Raw genomic sequence first — 18,530 nt, 5'->3', positions numbered from 1 at the left:
GTTTCCATCTCCTAGAGTACAGGAGGCACTTATTGAGTAATTTAACATTTAAACATTGCATTTAGCCAAACTACACCATCAAAATATTTCTGAAAAGTGTTAAGAGGGTGTTTTTCTCCTCAATTTCTAGCTCTGTTCAGAAGAAGGAGGTCAGCAGCAAATGGGATCAGAGTTGAAACAGTGAAATGTTAATGGACTGTTTTCTCAGAAAGTCTGAAGTGAGAATATCTCTGAGATCAACAAGTAGACTGAAACACTGCTGAAGAACAAAAATATCTGGGATCACTCGCAATATTTTACCACTTTGGAAAGTTGCACTTACACTTCAAAGGCCAACTTTTCCCTTTGACATGTAGATTATTTGATTAGCATAGATTTGTAGTACCACAAGTTTGGGTTAAAAGTGCACATGTGTTTGTACCTAAGCATGTAGAACTGTTTTATCTGTGATGGTTAATTTTGCATTTCCAAAGTGTTAGATGGCCAAAGATGAACAGAAAATTTCAGGGTAGAAAAGGAGGGAACCACCAAGTAGCATCCTCAACCAGGGTTGAACAAGTTGAACAGTCGAGTTAAAAGTGCAAAAACTGCAGTTCCTCCAGCGCCACCTGTGGCCAACTACAGAAGTCAAGAAAATCAAAATAGAGACTATTTACACTGCCAGTTTCACAACAGAATTCAGCGCAATGACAGCCTTTTTTGTGTGAAATTAATACGTTTTCTTGTTTTTTTTTTTACTTCCGCTTAGAGTTATACATGATTAAAAACTAGAGGTGGGGGAAACAATCTGGATTTTTTTGTTTGACAATATCATAATCTGGATTCTTTGTCTAAAAATTATTTTTTTTTCTAATTCAAATTCTTCATTTCAGTCTTTGTTTATAAATTGGATTAAAAAAAGTTACCACTTTTCTCCAGCAGGGTAAAATTTTTCTCTCTGGCTCACGTGATGTGTATTTTATTGAAAAATATGGCTTCTGATAAAGTCTGTAGACATTATCCTCATCATTTAACTTTTTTCACAAGGTGCGGTGTCAAAATGCAGACTAAAAATCGCAAAAATCATAAATACAGAAGAATCTGAATTTAAATCGAATCGGCTCCCAAAAAATCGTAATAGAATTGAATCATGGGAATAACATATCGTCCTAGCCCTAAAATAGACGTGATCACGTGCTAGCCTTTTGCAAAGTAGCAAGGCGAAGCCCTCGACCCCCAGATTTTCTTGCTTTTTCTTAAACATTCAGAATTGTGTTGGAATTAGTACGATGACAATTCAAGATAAAACTATCTCATTTTCATAAAAAAACTCATGATTCTTCTGTTTGCTTATAAAAATAAAAGTCAGGCTATGATAAAAAAAGGCTATTTGTGTATGTAGGCAATAAACATTGTTTGGCTTATAGAGTGTAGGTGTGTAGCTTAGCCTTACAGAGCCCAGTGATGTGCAAGCACTGTGATTTGTGTATTAAGTTTAGAAATAACTGAGTATTTCTGATATTAGTTTCAATTTGAAACCAGATAATATAGATATCTCATTCTTCTGTATTTAAACTCTGGGGAGTTACACTTTACAGTACTTTTTCAACATGTCCCAGAGCGCTGGTTCCTCCCACTGATGTCAGAAATCCAGTATAAAGCGTAAACAACAACAACATTACGATCCAGAACATGGTTGTTTTCATGGCTTCCTACGGTAAATGCACATCATCACATTTTTTTCTCATTTATATTTTTGAAGGATACAGTTATGACATTTCTGTATTTTAAAAAATGTGTAAAATGTTCATTCTTTTATGGTTTATTGCACTTTTTTAGCAATTTAGTTAGTCTGGATGTAAGTCTATACATTTTACAAAAGTTTGGGATATTAGGGTTGTATTGATCTATGGCAAAAGTTTTATGCACAAATGATGGTACAGCATGTACAATTGTAAAGATATGCTCTGGCGGACTTGGTATGGTAGGTCATAGGGTCAAATATGGTGTTTAAAAAGTGCAGACAGAAACAAAAAGAGACTGGGTGAGAGTTGGGTTCAGCTCAGAGAGCTTTGGGATGATTCCTTATGTCCACAGGCTGTCATGCTTAACTGAGGAAGTGAAAATGGTCAATTTTCAATTCCTTAGTTGTCTGGGTTTGAATCCAGCTAGCGGCCTCTTCCCTGCATGTCACTCCCCACTATCACCCTGTTTCCTGCTCTGTCCCCTGTCCTGTTTGCTCTAAGTAAAGGCATAAAAAAAAAAAAAAAAAGAAAAAAAAAAAAAAAGAAAAAGAATTCTTGCTCACTACAACAAAACATATGAAAAACTACATCCTCTGAGGAGCACGGCTATTAATGGACAAAGTCTGAAAGTGGTCTGGTCCAAAGTAGCAATATAAAAAATATACTTCCCAAAACCATTACAGGCCCTCTCTCTTGAGAAACAACAGAAACACTTGAGGGGGATAAATTGAGAACCAGTTTGAACTTTGCTCAGTTCAAATCAGCAAAAAGAAAGTTCAAACTTCAGACACAGGCATGAACTTAACTTGAGCTTCAGCACCGCCTCCCTTTGATCTTTTCAACTTAGCATATTCGCTGAAAGAAACAACATATTTCAGAAACAGTGTGACAGTCAAAAAGATACACATTTGTCACCTGTGCTGTTTCTTTTCCTCTACCCTGGCTCTCTGCTCCCTACGCTTTAACTAATCTCTCTCTCTCGTGTGTTTCTGGCTGCTAAATAAGGGAAAAAATAATCCTGGAAGGCACACACACCCACCACAAACAACCTGGTCTCTAGTGTTCTCGGCGTGGATATGGAGCTTACAGTACCTCGTACACTCATGCTGCAGTGAATGGAAGTGCCTATCGTTTCTTAATCTGTTTATGGGGAACCTGAACCTCACACGTTCAGTAATAGGAAAAAGATGGAGGTTCAGAGGCAGAACAACACTGCTCGCCTGCTGGGAAGCTGTCATCTCCTCCTCTACCCCTGACTGAGTGCTTACTCTGCACTGTTCACGCTTATAATATAATACACAAAGACACACAACGCAAACATAGCTTCTTCAGCTCAGCTACACACACACACACACACACACACACACACACACACACACACACACACACACACACACATATCATCCAGGGACGTAGCTCGAAACATGCTGTGAATATAAAGCAGCCTCTCATTTTCTACGCTCCAACTTTGCAAAGTTACACAGAATACTCAGATACATAACAAACTAATGCAATATCTTTGTCACACAATACACACACAGCACCCACACCTCCACACAGCCCAGTGCTGTGCGGGGCTTCGTGTCCCAGACTCTGCCTCTCCCAGCAGATTTAATCCGAAACCCTGCTGCTAAATCTGACAGGAACAGAGTGTTACTGTGTATTGTGTGTACGGGTGTGTGGGAGAGAAGGTGATGTTTGGGAAGTGGAAACTAAATTGCTGATTAATTGCTGTATGTATTTTTGTACTAAATGTGATAAGTGCATCATTTTTCTCCAGCACATGGCGAGCTTTCCTGGCTTTGCTCTGCTTAACTCCCTCCTCCCTCACACAAGTCTGATATCCTGTTCATTATATTAACACGGAGGACATTTTTTTCTGATCACACTCAATACGAGTAGATACAAAATGTTGTGATGTTGTACCGCTGTATCACAGGTTTGTAAAATTAACAGATATCTCAAAAGGGTCATTGTTTCACCAATTGACAGCTAAAAAAAACATTTGTGAAAATTTTAACTTAAGACAACTTAACTTAGATCTCAGTTGCTAACCTAGGACATCAGCTGACTAATAACTAATAACTTAAAAAACAGAAACCTAAACCTCAGGATATTTTTAAATTTTGGTGTAAACAGAAAATATCCATGTCTTGTTTACACATCAGAATTTATTCTGTTTGAACTTAAAAGAAATGTTTTATTCTGAGAGATACTGAAAACAGAATTTTATTTAGAAGGCACAGAAAACAGCAACAAAAACATTGTTGTTTTATCAGATGTTTTCTGTTATATTATTATTATTTCACATTATTTTTCTTTATTAAAACAGAATTTGGTCCCAAAAATTGTATTTTTCAAAAAGTGAATCTTATAAAAAAAGGAAATGAATAATAATCTGGGTCATCCTGCGTTCATACCATAGACTGTTAAAAAAAATGGACGTCATATTGCTCATCTTGAAGTGAGGGCTCCAGAAAGACTGCTCCCCCTGGTGGCTGGCTGCAGTATAGGTCAAAAAATCTGATTCTCCAGTCATTCCAGATGGGCTATGGTCAAACTTAAAAAAATTAATACTCCTCGTAGAAATGTTTCTTACATCTGATTTTTTAGGTGGTTTGAAGATATTATTTGGCTGCCTTGTATTCAGGTTCTCTTTTTTTCTGAAAAGTTTCGATTCATTAGTTATATGAGATTAAAAATGAGGCTTTACGTCATGTTTAACATTGCTGATTGACAGCTGCCGTTCTTGCGTATTTTTTTTGGGGGGGGGGGGTTACAAAATAAGCCAGGAGGTAGAGCCAAGAAGAGTTTAGACTCTGGAAAGAAAAAATAATGATTAATTTTGACAGCTCCACTTAAATTCTCTCATAGCAATTACTACTCAGACTCCAGCTGCCAATGGCAGCACCTATGACGGGGGTATTTTGGCTTCAAAACCATACAATAGTGAAAGGCAGAGCCACACTGTCCACTCTATATACAGCCAATGGTTCAGACTAATACTGTAGTTTCCTGAATCTAACTGGCTGTCACATCTGAGGTCATAATTTGAAGTGTGGCTCAATGTACCAAAAGGTTTTAATACCCCACTGTTTTTTTCAGTTGCAGATCAAGCTAAAGGAATAAAGTGACCACATTAAACCTAGCACACATCAGTGGGACGTCATAACAGTAAATGAGCTTCCCACACTCAACATGAAGTCAGAGGGAACTGGCCTCTGTGTGTTTGTGTCTGTGTGTTTCATGTGAAGGCAAAGAGAGCAGCTCTCACCTGCTGTCTCTCTCAGCAGCTCCTCCCTCGATGACAGTCTTGACAAAGATGCCAAGTTTCTCCAGCCCCGCATCAGCACCAACTCCCATCCCGATGATGCTGATCCCCAGGCCGTCCTCATCTGCAAACATACAGACCACATACGGTAATGTAAGTGTGTGACCGGGCAGAGCGCCAAAGAAATCCCATTCCTTAACTTTACAATGCACTTGGACCAAATCCAAAATGGCCCCTGGTACAGATAAGTGAGTTTTGCTTCAGGATGCACGGAAAAGTAACTGGATGAAGATGCTCAAACAATTGATTTATTAATGAAGCAGAGGGGGAGGTATTTACTTTGGCATGATGGCCTTCACATAAATGGGAAGATCCCTTTTCCAGTGTAGCATCCCTCCATCTCCAGCCAACATTAATTATTCATGACTGGTTAGGGTTACATAACACAGAGTGGATGGTGAAATCCTACCATTGACAGTCATTCTATTTTAGGCAATATTGTATTTCTACACAGGAAAACCTCAAAAAGACAAGTGAAGGAGATAAATATCAGCTCTCTGTGTGCACTGCAGTGTCCTTAACGTGACCTGAGGAGCTTTGAGAGGAGCAGCTGAAATATGATGCTTAGAAGAAGGTGAAAACATGTCAAAGTTTAGAAGATTAGACAGTCTCATCATGACTGATTAGGCAGGATTCAAAACTCTAAGTCATAACTAGAAAAAAAAAAACAGGCAAAAGATACTGACAGATGGAGGAGAAAACCTAGACAGAGAAAAGAAAAATAGGAATTTCACACCTTTAATTAGAAAAAAAGTGACATCCCACATGTGGGTGTTTCTGTCTACTGGGTAAGTAACTGACAAGATCCACCTCCACGTTTTAAGGTTTTATTTCCCACCTTTCTCCAGCTCCACAGGGAACAGCTCCAGTTTCTCCACCCGCTTCTCCAGCTCGTACTCTGCGGAGGAGGCAACTGGATCCACCTCTTCATTACGCCGGTCGTAGTCCTCGTTGGAGTAGGTGTTAAACACCTAAAGATGGAGAAGAAACAGTTTGCAGAAGTTAAATCAAAGGATTAAACAAAGAAGTTAGCTCGCATTTGAACAGCACGGTTCTGAAACTTCAATTAAATTCTATTACACTATACCTGATTCATGCAAGATAAAAAATGTACACTTCTCAATAATACAAGTCCTAAAAAGACGATTAGACGCCTGTATTCTCTAATGATAACAGTTGTTTATCTGCAGAAAGAGTTCATCTGCTGTTGAGGTTTATGCATGTTAATGGAAGCTAATTATGGTCACACTGTTCACAGCCAGTGCATTATTTAAAACATACACTTTATTAAATAAATCAGTAAACGCAACCACAGATAAGACCAAGAACCAACAGGAAACTGTATGGACACATCATGTGGTGATGGGGGCAAAGAGAGGCCTCTCTCCTCCTCTAAGCGTGGTGCTCCTTGTAGCAACCTCTCCTCCACAGCAAGAGTCAACCGTCACTTCACATTTCATCCCTGCCAAGCGCTCTCACTGTTCGTCTGCACCCGAGAGGAAGAGGAGAAGGGAGGGAGCAGAGCTGTGTTCAGCCACACTTTAACGTGCATGCTGTTGTCACGTCTTTGGTGCAGCTATCTGCAGAAGGCTGCTGCTGCTGCTGCTGATGGAAGATGAGGTGCACAGGTGTTCAAAGGATGCACACTGATGGATGAATATCCATGCAAACCTCATGCTTTGATGAGGATACACTGAGGTGACACTGCAGCTGCAAATATAAGAATGTAAACAACATTCTCCATCTGGTTCTGTCTGCTATATGCAAGGATTTTTCTCCTATATCACACCTTCAGCTTGATGACATCAATCATTAAAGTTATGCAACTCTTGCAGTGCTCTGGAGTAAACAAGGGAAATAATTTGTTGCACACTACACTGGCATTGCAAATGACATCTCATTCCCACAGATTTTCATCACGTTAGAGACGTTTCAACAAGCTTGCTGCCCATCTCTGTGCCCTGACCTCTCTGACCGAGGTGAAAACAGGAAATATGCTCTACGAAGAGATCAATAGGCGTCATGCCATGTAACATGCATTGACAAGAGCCTTCACCCAGATATATCTCTGTCATGTTTCCTCTTTTTGAGTGAAGATATGGAATGATATCTCTGATGAGTAATGATGTGATAAAAGTGCAAACAAGTTCAAAACATAAAAAGTTGTAAAATGGGAGTCAAGTCTCTTTTAGAGGTCATGCTGCAGGATGTGTTTCACAGTATCTTTCATTAACCTCTCATTGAAAGGCAAAGATACTGCTAACTATGGTGTTTAAATAAATAAATAAATGAACATATCTGTTTCAGAGACAGTGTGCTTGTTGTACCCACAGCTTGGGCTCATTGATGTGGCGTGATGCTGCCACAGTCGGGTTTTATTCTTCCCACTGTTAGTCTGCGTGAGCTTTATCCATGACCTGGCTGTCATCAATCATTCAGTTTGATCAACAGCTCTGCATTACTAACGCTAGCATGCACACTGACGCACACAGACACACACACTGGAACTCATGCACACACCCACATATCCTATAAACAAGAAGATAATGCTGTGCATAAGCTAAAAAAGGGTAGAAGCTAATAAAAAGTCACGCTAACACTTAGATTTCAGATCATCAAAGGACACCCACAGAGAACGCCACATATCCTCAAACACATACTGCTGACGATTGCTAACGCTGTCCTGGATGTCCTGGACGCAATGCCACTGTTGGCAGTCAGTCCCCTCTCTAATGGCCTCCCTCTGTCACCGTGAGCTAGCTACACACACATTAGCATGTGGCCAGTCACTTGAGAGAGAGCGAAAAGAAGAGAGAGGTCATGATGAGAGATGAGGATAGAGGAGGGTGGATCTGTGGGAGAAAGCAAGCTGTGGAGAGGCGGAGGAGGCGCTGTGATGGAGACAGATAAGAAAAGGGCAGGAGAGGGAGTTCTCTAAAAAAATCTGACAGACAGATGAAGTGAGAAAAGAAAAGGACGGACAAGAGAGCAACGCTGACCGGGTGCGGGAGTGAGACAAATGAAAGAGTGTGCACAGGGGAAATAAGAATAGAAAGGTGGCTGGAAAGTGAAAGAATAGAGGAATGGACCACAGCGTCAAATGGAAAACATTTACCCACAAGATAAAGAAACCTGTCTGCCTCTAAAAAGGGAATTACCCATTTATATCCCCTGATTGTCTGAACACTACCTGGTTTCCCCTGGAGGAAAGGCCTCGTTGAGTCAATTTGGAAAATATTCAGGCGTCCTGAGAAAGAACACACTTCTAAATGACCAATCCTTTGGAGAATTAATAAACGGCCTGAGCAGACTGCCGGCTGATTCTATCTTTTGATGGATTCCAATAAGGCTACAAATTTTTACATTTCCTCTTTTAGATAGAATGTGTGATTTCCTTTTGTGCTCTAACAATAATTGGATTTTCACAAAAAAAAAAAATACAGAACAGGACATTTAAGGTAAAACAGACAGGATTGTGGGATGGTGCAGTACTGTGCAACTCTGTTTAACCTTGGCTGTGTTTTCAGGCTATGCTGCAGCATGTTTACCACAGGGTGAAAAGACCAGGTCTGCAGCTGCTAACCACTCAGGAATAATAATCTAAAGCGACCTAACACCTGTACTTGTATGTCATAGACTGTATCAAAAGATGGAAAACAAGGCAGCCCTCAAAAAGTGAAGCCAAAACATCTGAGGCTCCTTCATGTTAACAAACAAGGAATATGTCTAACTTTAAAATCACATTTTTGTCAAAGCAAGTTCTTATCGTGCTGTTTTATTTAACTGTTAATTTAAAGTTTAAATATTTTAGCTGATGTGACAAAAAATTACAAATTGCCATGGTTAAACTGTGGCACTGGATTAACATTACTAACGATTACTGTTAACTCAAGAGTCACTGGATTTTCCATGGCTCAGGTTGTGTTTCAGACTGATTTAAGAAACAGATACTCTGTACATTAGTGATGGGTATGAGTACTTGAGTACTCATATTTATTGGCGCACTGGTGAAAGTGCTGCTTTTGGCGACACAACTTGAACACATACAGCTTTGCATGTGTGACCCAGCTTTTTGTCTTCGCCTGACTGAAGATACTTGATGGGAAAATAATTGACGGGATACAAACTTATAACTTCTCCAGCCACTGCTTTAGCACACCAAGCCAGATTTCAGCAAAAACAACTGCTTAATGGCACCTACGACAACTCTTGAGGAACATGTTATTCCACCAAAAGCAAAAGCACAAAAAATACAGGACCGTTTAGTACACCTGTGTAGGGATGGGTACCTAATTAGGTACTTTTATAGGTAGCGACCGAATTCTGTCAAAAGTACCGAGAACTGATTCATGTAAAATCAAAAGGTACCATGTTTAGGTACCTAGATGCATCCTTGTGACTGTGAAGGAGTGGAAGTGAAGGCGATTTTCTGTGCTGGACATGAACACAGCATTGCAAGGTTATATATCTAAGAATAAATATGTTAAATTGAAAAAAATATATAATCTATTATTAAACAAATTGATATTTTTTACCACATAAACACAAATAGTAGTACCAGTACCAATTTCCAGGTACCGGGCATCGGAACCATATCATTTCAAATGTAAAAGGTACCCATCCCTACACATACGACACGTCAGTCAAGAAAAGTGTCGTCTGGAAATACTTCAGCACAAACAATGAAGTTAGTGTGCAGTGACAGATATGTGGCGTTAAACTTGCATGTAAATAAATAAATAGTTCCACGCTTACAAGGACAAGGAGAAAATAGTGGAGACAGAAAACAGGCAGCCTGGCATCACATCAGTTGCTAGCCCTGTTAGCACGTTGTTGTGACAAAAATAGAGCGAGGAAGATTAGCCTGCAAGTAAACAAAATGTTAACTGGAGATATGCTCAAATTAATTTTAGCAGAAGGTGAAGGTTTCAGAGAGCTGATGGCGTTTTTCAAACCGGAGTGCAAGCCACCGCCACGGTGAATAGCATCTACGAGAGTGGAAAGATGTATGAAAAGTCTTTGATTGCGGTCCGTGAGGTCTGTGTCTAACAGATGCTATTTTTTTACGGTTAGAAAAATAAAAATAATACTCTGCGAGCACTCTAGTTCTCATTCAATAGAGGAATCGAGGACAGGAATTACTGTAAGTTCCTATCCCTACTGTAGACTACAAAGTTAGAAGTTATTTTGGTTAGCACAGGGGGCTAGCTTCTCACCACCAACAGATGACAGACTCCAACTTTAAATGTGATTATTTCAGGGCACACTGAGGGAGTATTTTGGCATCAATTGGCAATATTTCTATTCAAAGACAGACAGACCTAAAAATTTGGCCTCCATTTTCCAGATCCAAACACTGCCCAACTGTCCCGTGCAACAAGGTGTCAGCTGCCATTTGTGCTGGTTTATAGTCGAGCATCACAGAGAGCCATTAACTGATGCTACAGTCCTGACCTGTAGTGGGTTTAGAAAACATCCGTAGTAAAATTCAATCAACACCACAGCAAGTAGAGATGTATGTTAAAGCAGGACCAAAACAATCTTGCAGAGGAAATATTGGTGTTGGTGTTGTCTTTCAACATCAGAAAGCCTCATTTTTTGCTTGTACAGGATCCTCATTTTAAGTCATCTACAAACTGCACGACTTGATAGAGCAGACAGAATCAAATGTCTGTCTGTGACAGACACGAGAGACAAAGCAAACACTGACAGCTTTATGTGGCACATATCAATACGGTGACCTACATGAATCGATTGAAATGATCCCTGGAAACAGCAGTGTCAGATTTTCACCAATATGGATCATTAGAGCAGTCTGAAATCTCTATTAATCACATCAAGATGACAGAAACACTTTTTGTCTTGTGTTGTGGGTTAAGACAGACAAAATGTCCATCTCTGCACACAACTTCCTGATACGACAGGAGTGTGTGGTTCCCTCCTGGAATTGAACTGCTGAGTCTTTCAGAGGATTAAGACAACACAAACCATTTACATGTAAAAATATTCCTCTACACCGCCTGCTTTCTTTCAAGCATAACCCAACACTTTGGACTTAAAAAGCTTGCACAGACAAAAAGAGTTGAACATTTAATCAGCAAAAAAGTGCCTTTTCCCGCCTGATTAAAATCTCAATCACTGTGATCTGTGGATGTTTTACACTCTGTCCTACACAAAGGAGAATCATAACTTGACATATATAAAGTAAACACAAGGAATCCCTTCTCCAAGATCTAACACACACACTGCAAACTCTGATAATGACTTCCTACTCTCTCTCATTATGTCATTCCCAGCCTTTTCAACCAATATCAGCCTTCTTCCTCCACATATCTCCCCACCATGTAACCCACTGATCAATACCCCTGACACCAAACCCACATGCACAAACACATTTTTGTGTTTTGACAGTAATCAAACCTCTTTCAATGGAGTTACTGGAGCTGAAGAGCACACAGCAGTTCTGCTTGTGCCTCCACAGATTGTCAGAGTTGTTATCTGATCTCCAGGCCTCGCAGGAGGATGGAGCGAGTTTGGTTTGACTTCTCTGAAATGGGGTTTCACTGTCATCTGTGGATGCTGCAGTAGCTGCCGGCGCTGCAGATGCCGTCAGCCTGTAACTTCATTAAAGCTGAGCTCCCTCTCAGCGTAAGAGCATCTTGCTCAGAGTAGAAAAGCTGATTTCCTGTTTAAGAGAAGTAAAGTTAATATGTTCGAGCTCTAAGTTGTGCTCGCAAAGGAAAAAACTGTGCTCTGAGGAACAAAGATTGATAACTATTTCTGTGCAAATCATGTAATAATACGCATGTATTTAGGAGGCTACTCAACCTAAATCACTCGTTTCAACTGAAATCTAAAAAAAACCCTTAAAACTTTGTTACAGTGTAGAAATCAGGAAGATGAGAAATCTCTTGCTGCTCTGAATTTATTAAGATGTTGTCTGCAGTGACCTCTGATCTCTTGATCCATGTCACTACCGGGGGGGTATTGATAAGATACCAATGTCATTATCATTCTGCTTATCCATCCAATTCTTTATCCAAAGAAGTTGGCTTCACAAGTTTTCTATGACATGTTTATTGAGTTTGTAAGTCAATAAATATGACATGACACTATTGGTATGTAATGCTGTGCGTCAAACAAATGTTTTAACATGATGGTGGTGTTGCCACCCTTGCATGAAATAACGGCATTGCACTAATTGCACTTTGTGTGATCAGCATCTTTTTGGTGAAGTGGATTCAAGCTTTTGATCGCTTCTATCTCTTCGTCATTGTCTTGGAAATTCTGCTGCTGACTGAGGAGCGTGAGCGTGTGATGTTGACGTAAGGTCCAGCCACCCTAGCGCACTGTAGACAATCAACAAGGGAATCACACAACATAAGATGTTAATGGATGGAAACATTTCTGAGCAATTCTTCAGAGGAAACGGTTATCAATACCTATCCCTAGTCACTACAAGTTTCCTTGTAGGTCAGTGACACTGAATGTTTTACTTGCCATTAAATTTTGCATTATGTGTAATATGCAGAAATAGATACACGAAGGAATGGTCTTTCCTGAGTATAAGGATCCAAAAAATATGGGCAAAGCTTGCCTTGCTGTTGGGAAGTTGTCCTGAAAAAATGGAATAAGCCATAAATAGGATTTGCTATCAATCAATAATTTTCTTTACCTTTTGCGATACCAAATCCCACACTTCTACACCGTTTCCTGATTGATACCAATTTCATAAAATAAATTCTAACAAAAAGAAAGTTAGGTTGCACATTACAGTACAAATCTTGAGTTGGATGTTTCAGCTTTAGTATTTGACCACTCCTAGTAGTTTTCTTACATAAAAAAATAAGAGATAATTGCCAGTGCAGAAGAACAATAGCTAACAAGTGACAGGTCAGTATATACTAAGTACACCATAAATGGGTTAATAACTATGAATATACACACAAGAGACCCTCAAGAGACAAGCATAAGCACGACTCATTTGCATGCAAGCTCCGGCTGCAGCTTGGAGGGACTGCTAAGAGCCAGGAGGACTTGTTTTGGATCAATGCATGCTTTCACATCAATCTCCAACTCAAGAAAAGTCGATATTGTCTCTGGTCGTTTTTTTTTTTTAAAGTCGCTGAAGGGGTCTGAAAAGTTGCTTGATATGGAGACAAAGTTGCTAAGCTGGTAACACTGTCCTGCATGCTGCAACAACATGTGACATTACAGCAAATCACTAGTAGCATTATCAGACCTTGATCACGTGATTAATCCTTTAGGTACCAAAACTTGGCACCAAAAGACAAGACACATTTAGATACTTGGTACTGCAGAAGCATTTCAGTTGGTGCCATAAAAAAACAAAGAATGATACCCCGCCCTAGCCTTAATAAGTATTAGGCCTAAAGTGTTGAAGGAAAATTAAAGGTAGTTTGTACTTTTTTCTCTCTCCTTCTTGAAGTTTCCCTAGAAGTACATGTCCTTGCCTGCATGCATGGTAAACGTTCATGCCAAGCTGTGTCCTGAATCAAAATTCATCTTACTGCCCACATGATGCCAAAAAACAGACTCTCAGTCAGCCAATGTCTGTCACTCTGTCTGTGTGGATAGTTACTGTGCTGGCCTGAAGGCTCCCCTCAAGGATAATCAAAGTGTGGTTTAACCAAGGACCCACAAACCCTCAGGAGAGGAGACAGGAAAAGGGAGCCAAGAACCAGGGGAAGGGGAGAAGGCGTTTGAATGTGAAGGATGGAGATGATGGACAGGGACAAAAAGACAAATTAGGGGGGACAAGAAGGATGTAGCAAACTTTAAGATGATGCTGAAATGGAGCTGTGCCTAATGAAAAAGGAGAATCCAGTGCAGAAAGTATGAGATGCAATTTTCACAAAGAGAAACAGTGACTCATATGATTCATGGGTTACAGCAGCAGCAGCTAGGGGAAGCTATTAAAGAGTGAAACCAGCAATAAGAGAGGAAGAAAGCAAAGAAACTTAAAAAATACAGAGAGATGCTGGGAAGCATTTAAGGCCAGGGGTAATTTGCTCCAGGGTTGTTTGAGTCCCTGCCTAAGATGTCACGGCATGGCGCCCATGCCCGACCAACCTTCTCTGATGGTATTAAACGGGGCCTTTCAGAGTGTTGTGCCAGTGTCGTGCTCGCCCTGCGCCTTCCAGACAGTGGACACTGCCCAGGGCAAAAAAGAGGCAGGAAAACCCAGGAGAAACTGTGGCACGAGCCCAGAAAACCCTGCAGTGGATTATCTACAGCAGCCTGGCCCAATGACACACACAGATATGCAAAGACACACACACACACACGCAGACGCACACGGTCTGCTGCGCTGCGACAACTCAGCACATTTGCATTCCATTACTTCTACCTGTGCCCACCCACTCACACACTTATAACACTACACAGAGCCGGGCAGCTGACAGGTGTGAGGAGAGAGCCTGGATGCTGAAGGGATGAGACAGCTGAGGATGATGGAAATGACTCCATGTCTTGCAGGAACAGACTGAAACTGACAGATATACAGTAGGGGAGATTTTGAAGTGAGAAAAAAGTGCAACAAGGTGAAAAAAGTCCGTTAGCAGTTCTTTAAAAAGATAAGTGAAAGCGTACAGGATTTTACAGTGGCTGGTCGACCTTTCTGTCATCTCGGTGCACATCAGTCCTCGTCTGAGGAAGTGACTCTGGCTTTTGACATCTTGGGGAAACGCCGCAAGCTTACATGTCAGCATTTCTTTTTTTAACTTCAGATGGAGCTTCTGCATGCAGAGCAGACACACCGACTGTTGAGACAAGAGGAGATTAAACAGAAACAAACACCAAGATTTATAAATTATGTTCAACTCAAAAATAAGTGAGCTTTTTAGTATTTTTTCCAGCTTCTTCTTTGCACTCTGCTTGTTTTGACTTCCTGAAAAATGCACTTTGGGCCACTGTTTGTGTCACAATACCACTGGGTGCCATGACTCCCACCAGCAAACCGAGCTACGGGCCAGCAGGACAAGAGACACAGAGAGAAAGGGTGATGGAGGGAGGGGGAGAGGAGGGAGGGAGGGGGAGGGCGCAGCTTTTAACAGGGAGCAGAGCATAGTAAACAACAGCTACTGAATGGCTGAGGACAATGCCCTGTTTTATTTCATATCTTGGTCATATACAGTGAGTGGGATCAGAAGTAACACAACAACATGCTGCTTGTTACTGTACTGACGCTCTAATGCCCACTTGCATTGCTATGCAACTCATTATGCTGCAACAACAATGACTTGGCAGCTACTGTACTCAGATTTCCACACAGCTTCAGAACTGCTTTGTGGGATCCGGACTTACTCTGTTTGTGGCACAAATCTTGCACAAAAAGTGAGAAAGCAGAAGCAGGAGTTGGTTTTAAGGATGTTAATCCATCAAAGGGGTTTAACTTAATTCAGACATTTGGACTAAATCATGTTCCTGACTCACTCTAAACAAGGACATGATGACAGTGCAGCTGTCTGAGTCTTCCTCGGCTTAGTGAACACTGAGAACGCTCTGTCACTCTGCAGCTACAGCAGCACACTGATGATATAAGCAGGAGGCCAGATTGTGCAGGTACGGGGTTAGATGATGGTTTATGACACAACTGCCCAGCCTCCAAAACCACTAGGACCGTCTCGCCTTTCCTCAATCATTAAAAATGCATCCCCAAGGGAGGATCAAATGGCACCGAAACAAGCAAACAAAAACACCGCTGCATTAATAATGGAGTGACTAAGCTACATGCACGCACAGATGTGCGCACACACCCGACACCAGAGTTTTGAGCCGTTGTAGCTGTCAAAGATGAAAGAGGAAGGAGAAATCCCTGGAGTCATGGTGACACTCTGGTTTTCTGTGTTCAATTCATGTCACCAAAATATACTGCTGGATTATTTTGGTGACATTTTATGCAAATAACTAGAACAAAGTTTTTACTCTTGTGCTTGATTTGTACAAAGTCTGGTTATGAGTCAAGACTTTAGAAAGTAGCTTAGCCAAAATACCCAAACTGCCTAAGCTCAGCCTCTGTTTTTCTGCTCTGACCAAAATGTCAGCTGTTAAATATCTGCTGAAACAAAGTGTTTAAATTGTCTTCCAACAAACCTAACTACTATACATTAATAGTAGCATTGGATTGCAAAATTGGTAAGTTGACAGTTTCCTCTGGCTCTCAGTGGGAAATCACTGGGATTCAGGGCAGAGTAATTCACCGCTAAATATTGTAGCAGAGAGATACACAAAGGCTAATGCTAATATTATGGAGAAATGCCCTTTAGCAGCAGTTTTTCCATGTTATGAGCTAGATCTTATTATGTCTCTATTTGTCTTAGCTGAAAAGGCCTCCTCTGCCACACTAGACAACATTCAAAGGGGGCTAAGCTGAAGCAATGCTCCAAAGACCTAAATTCTATTTAAAGACAACATTGCCAAAACCCATGTCAGTATTGGTTCCAAAAATTCAAGCAATGCTGTTTAACATACATCATCATCCAGAAAGACAGGCTGACCTAAAGTAGAGCAATCCTGTCTGTCAGAAAACATGATCAGGAAGGAAGCACAGTTCCTGGCTGGAGGCCATCTCATTTGGGCTTGTGAAGAACAAGACTGCACTGGGTGACACTCCAGATAAGGATAAGGAAGATGTTTACTGTTAATTCATGTGCACATATACAGCTGTGCTGGATTTGGACAGTTGTATACAGCAGAGGGGACAGGCCGGTTGCATCCTGACAAAAGGCTCAGAGTCTCTGCTGTCATGCGTGCTGTAAATGAGCTCCCAAATGTTGGAGAGGAATAACCGTCTCTTTACGCCTGGTGAGCCTGAGCAGCAGCTCGCTCAGGCTGCTAGTTGGCATTTTCTCAGCTTTTCACTGTTTCCTTTCTAAGCATCAGCAACTTGGTCTTTATGTTCTTTCATGCTCCAGTAAAGTACAAGATAGGCCTCTGAATTGGTTTGAAATATTGCTTCCTGAGACACAAAGATGTGTGCAGCCAAAGCACTGAGAAAGTCCCTCATATACACCCGATGTTTGCAGTGAGATCTTATCTGCTGTCTCGAGTGTGACAAAATCAAGATGAGGGAGAGGTGTGTTTAGAAACTCAGTATTTGGTATGATAAATAAATGCCAGACAGACAGCTCCAACTGCAGTGTATCACTGAATCATAAGAGTAGCTGCTTTTTGTTACTCTAAATCAAGATCTTTTCTATTTCTCCTCCTTGGCTCAAACATGTGTTAGCTGCTGCTGTTATCCAGTGTACTAAAACAACATATACATTATGCAGCTGCAGGTCTATATTCACAACCCTGCTTAGCAACACTTGTGTGCACTTTGTGGTACAACACGCACCATGTTGGGAAAGCTGACTCAACAAAACTTTTAGTCAGCCTAAAACCAGGCACAGAGGTGGACAGTTACACTGCACGCACCTGGCTGTCAACTCAGCTGTGCATCTATTACACAAATTTATGCATGTATGTTTGTATAACTTAGCCTCTTAACAGATGGGTTATTAAAATTCACCCCACACTGTGAAAACATGTTGCTGTCATTTTGACGTGGGATCTAATGGAGAGTCTTTGGATTGTCTTTTGGAGTAAACCTCAGTTATATACTTGAGGAACTGCAGTTTCTGTCTTCGCACTTCTGAACTGGCCTTGGTTTTAATTTCAGAGGTTGTCACTTGGTTGCTATTGCCAGCAACAATTAATATTTGGCTTACAGCACACTGCAGCTTGCTCACAAACTGAGGCGACCATTTTTGAGCAGCTAAAAAAATAGATTAAACCTCCTGATAATGGAGTACATTTTTTATGCCTAATAATCCCTGTATTGAATGAGTGCATGGGCTTGCGTGCCAATCTTTACCTGACCCTGCAACTGAGGTGGTATTAGTTTTAAATTTGTGTCAGCTGCATTTCCTATAGTGGACTACAAATCCACATCCATTGACAGATTAAATTAAAACTGACTCCTGGTAAATGACAGGTAAGAAAAAGAAATCCTTTTTTTTGTTTTGCACTATCAAAATTGGGATTCTTCAACAAAAACTTTTTTTTTTAATTCAAATTATTATTTCAGTCTTTGTTTACAAGCTGGATCGGAAAAAAGTTACCACTTTTCTCCAGTAGAGGGTGAAATGTTTCTCTCTGACTCACATGATATGCATTTTATGGGAAAACATGACTCCTGATATAGTCTGTAGACATTTTAATCATCATTTAACTCTTTCCCATGGTCCTGTGTTGAAAAAGCAAACTAAAAATCGCAAAAATTATAAATATCAAAGAATTGCAATCTAAATTGAATCGTCACGCCAAAAATCATAATAGAATCAAATCACAAGAAAAACATATCATCCCAGCTCTATAAAACACCCCAAATTCTTTATACAGGCTCAAGAAAGCCTGAAAACTTTAATACTACAGTAAGTGGTCCTTTGGCACCTTTACGTGGTTGTTTT

General features: G+C 40.6%; 1 protein-coding gene across 2 annotated transcripts in view; it reads right to left on the bottom strand.

Moving 5' to 3' along the window:
- ppp1r9a (protein phosphatase 1, regulatory subunit 9A) overlaps positions 1 to 18,530 on the bottom strand; it is a 63,484-nt gene that overhangs the window by 36,343 nt on the left and 8,611 nt on the right. For both annotated transcript variants that reach the window (XM_074686318.1, XM_074686317.1), the window contains exons 3-4: positions 5,894 to 6,026; positions 4,999 to 5,119 (exon numbers count right to left, since the gene is read on the bottom strand). In XM_074686318.1, the coding sequence (XP_074542419.1) occupies positions 4,999 to 5,119; positions 5,894 to 6,026 (254 nt within the window). The remainder of the gene's footprint in view (positions 1 to 4,998; positions 5,120 to 5,893; positions 6,027 to 18,530) is intronic.

This window comes from Halichoeres trimaculatus, unplaced genomic scaffold (assembly GCF_033239565.1).
Source record: "Halichoeres trimaculatus isolate MK-OKI-2021-1 unplaced genomic scaffold, fHalTri1.1 fHalTri1_scaffold_14, whole genome shotgun sequence".
NCBI lineage: Eukaryota > Metazoa > Chordata > Actinopteri > Labriformes > Labridae > Halichoeres > Halichoeres trimaculatus.
Note: the sequence above shows the minus strand (reverse complement) of the source record. Positions and strands in the feature narration are given on the sequence as shown.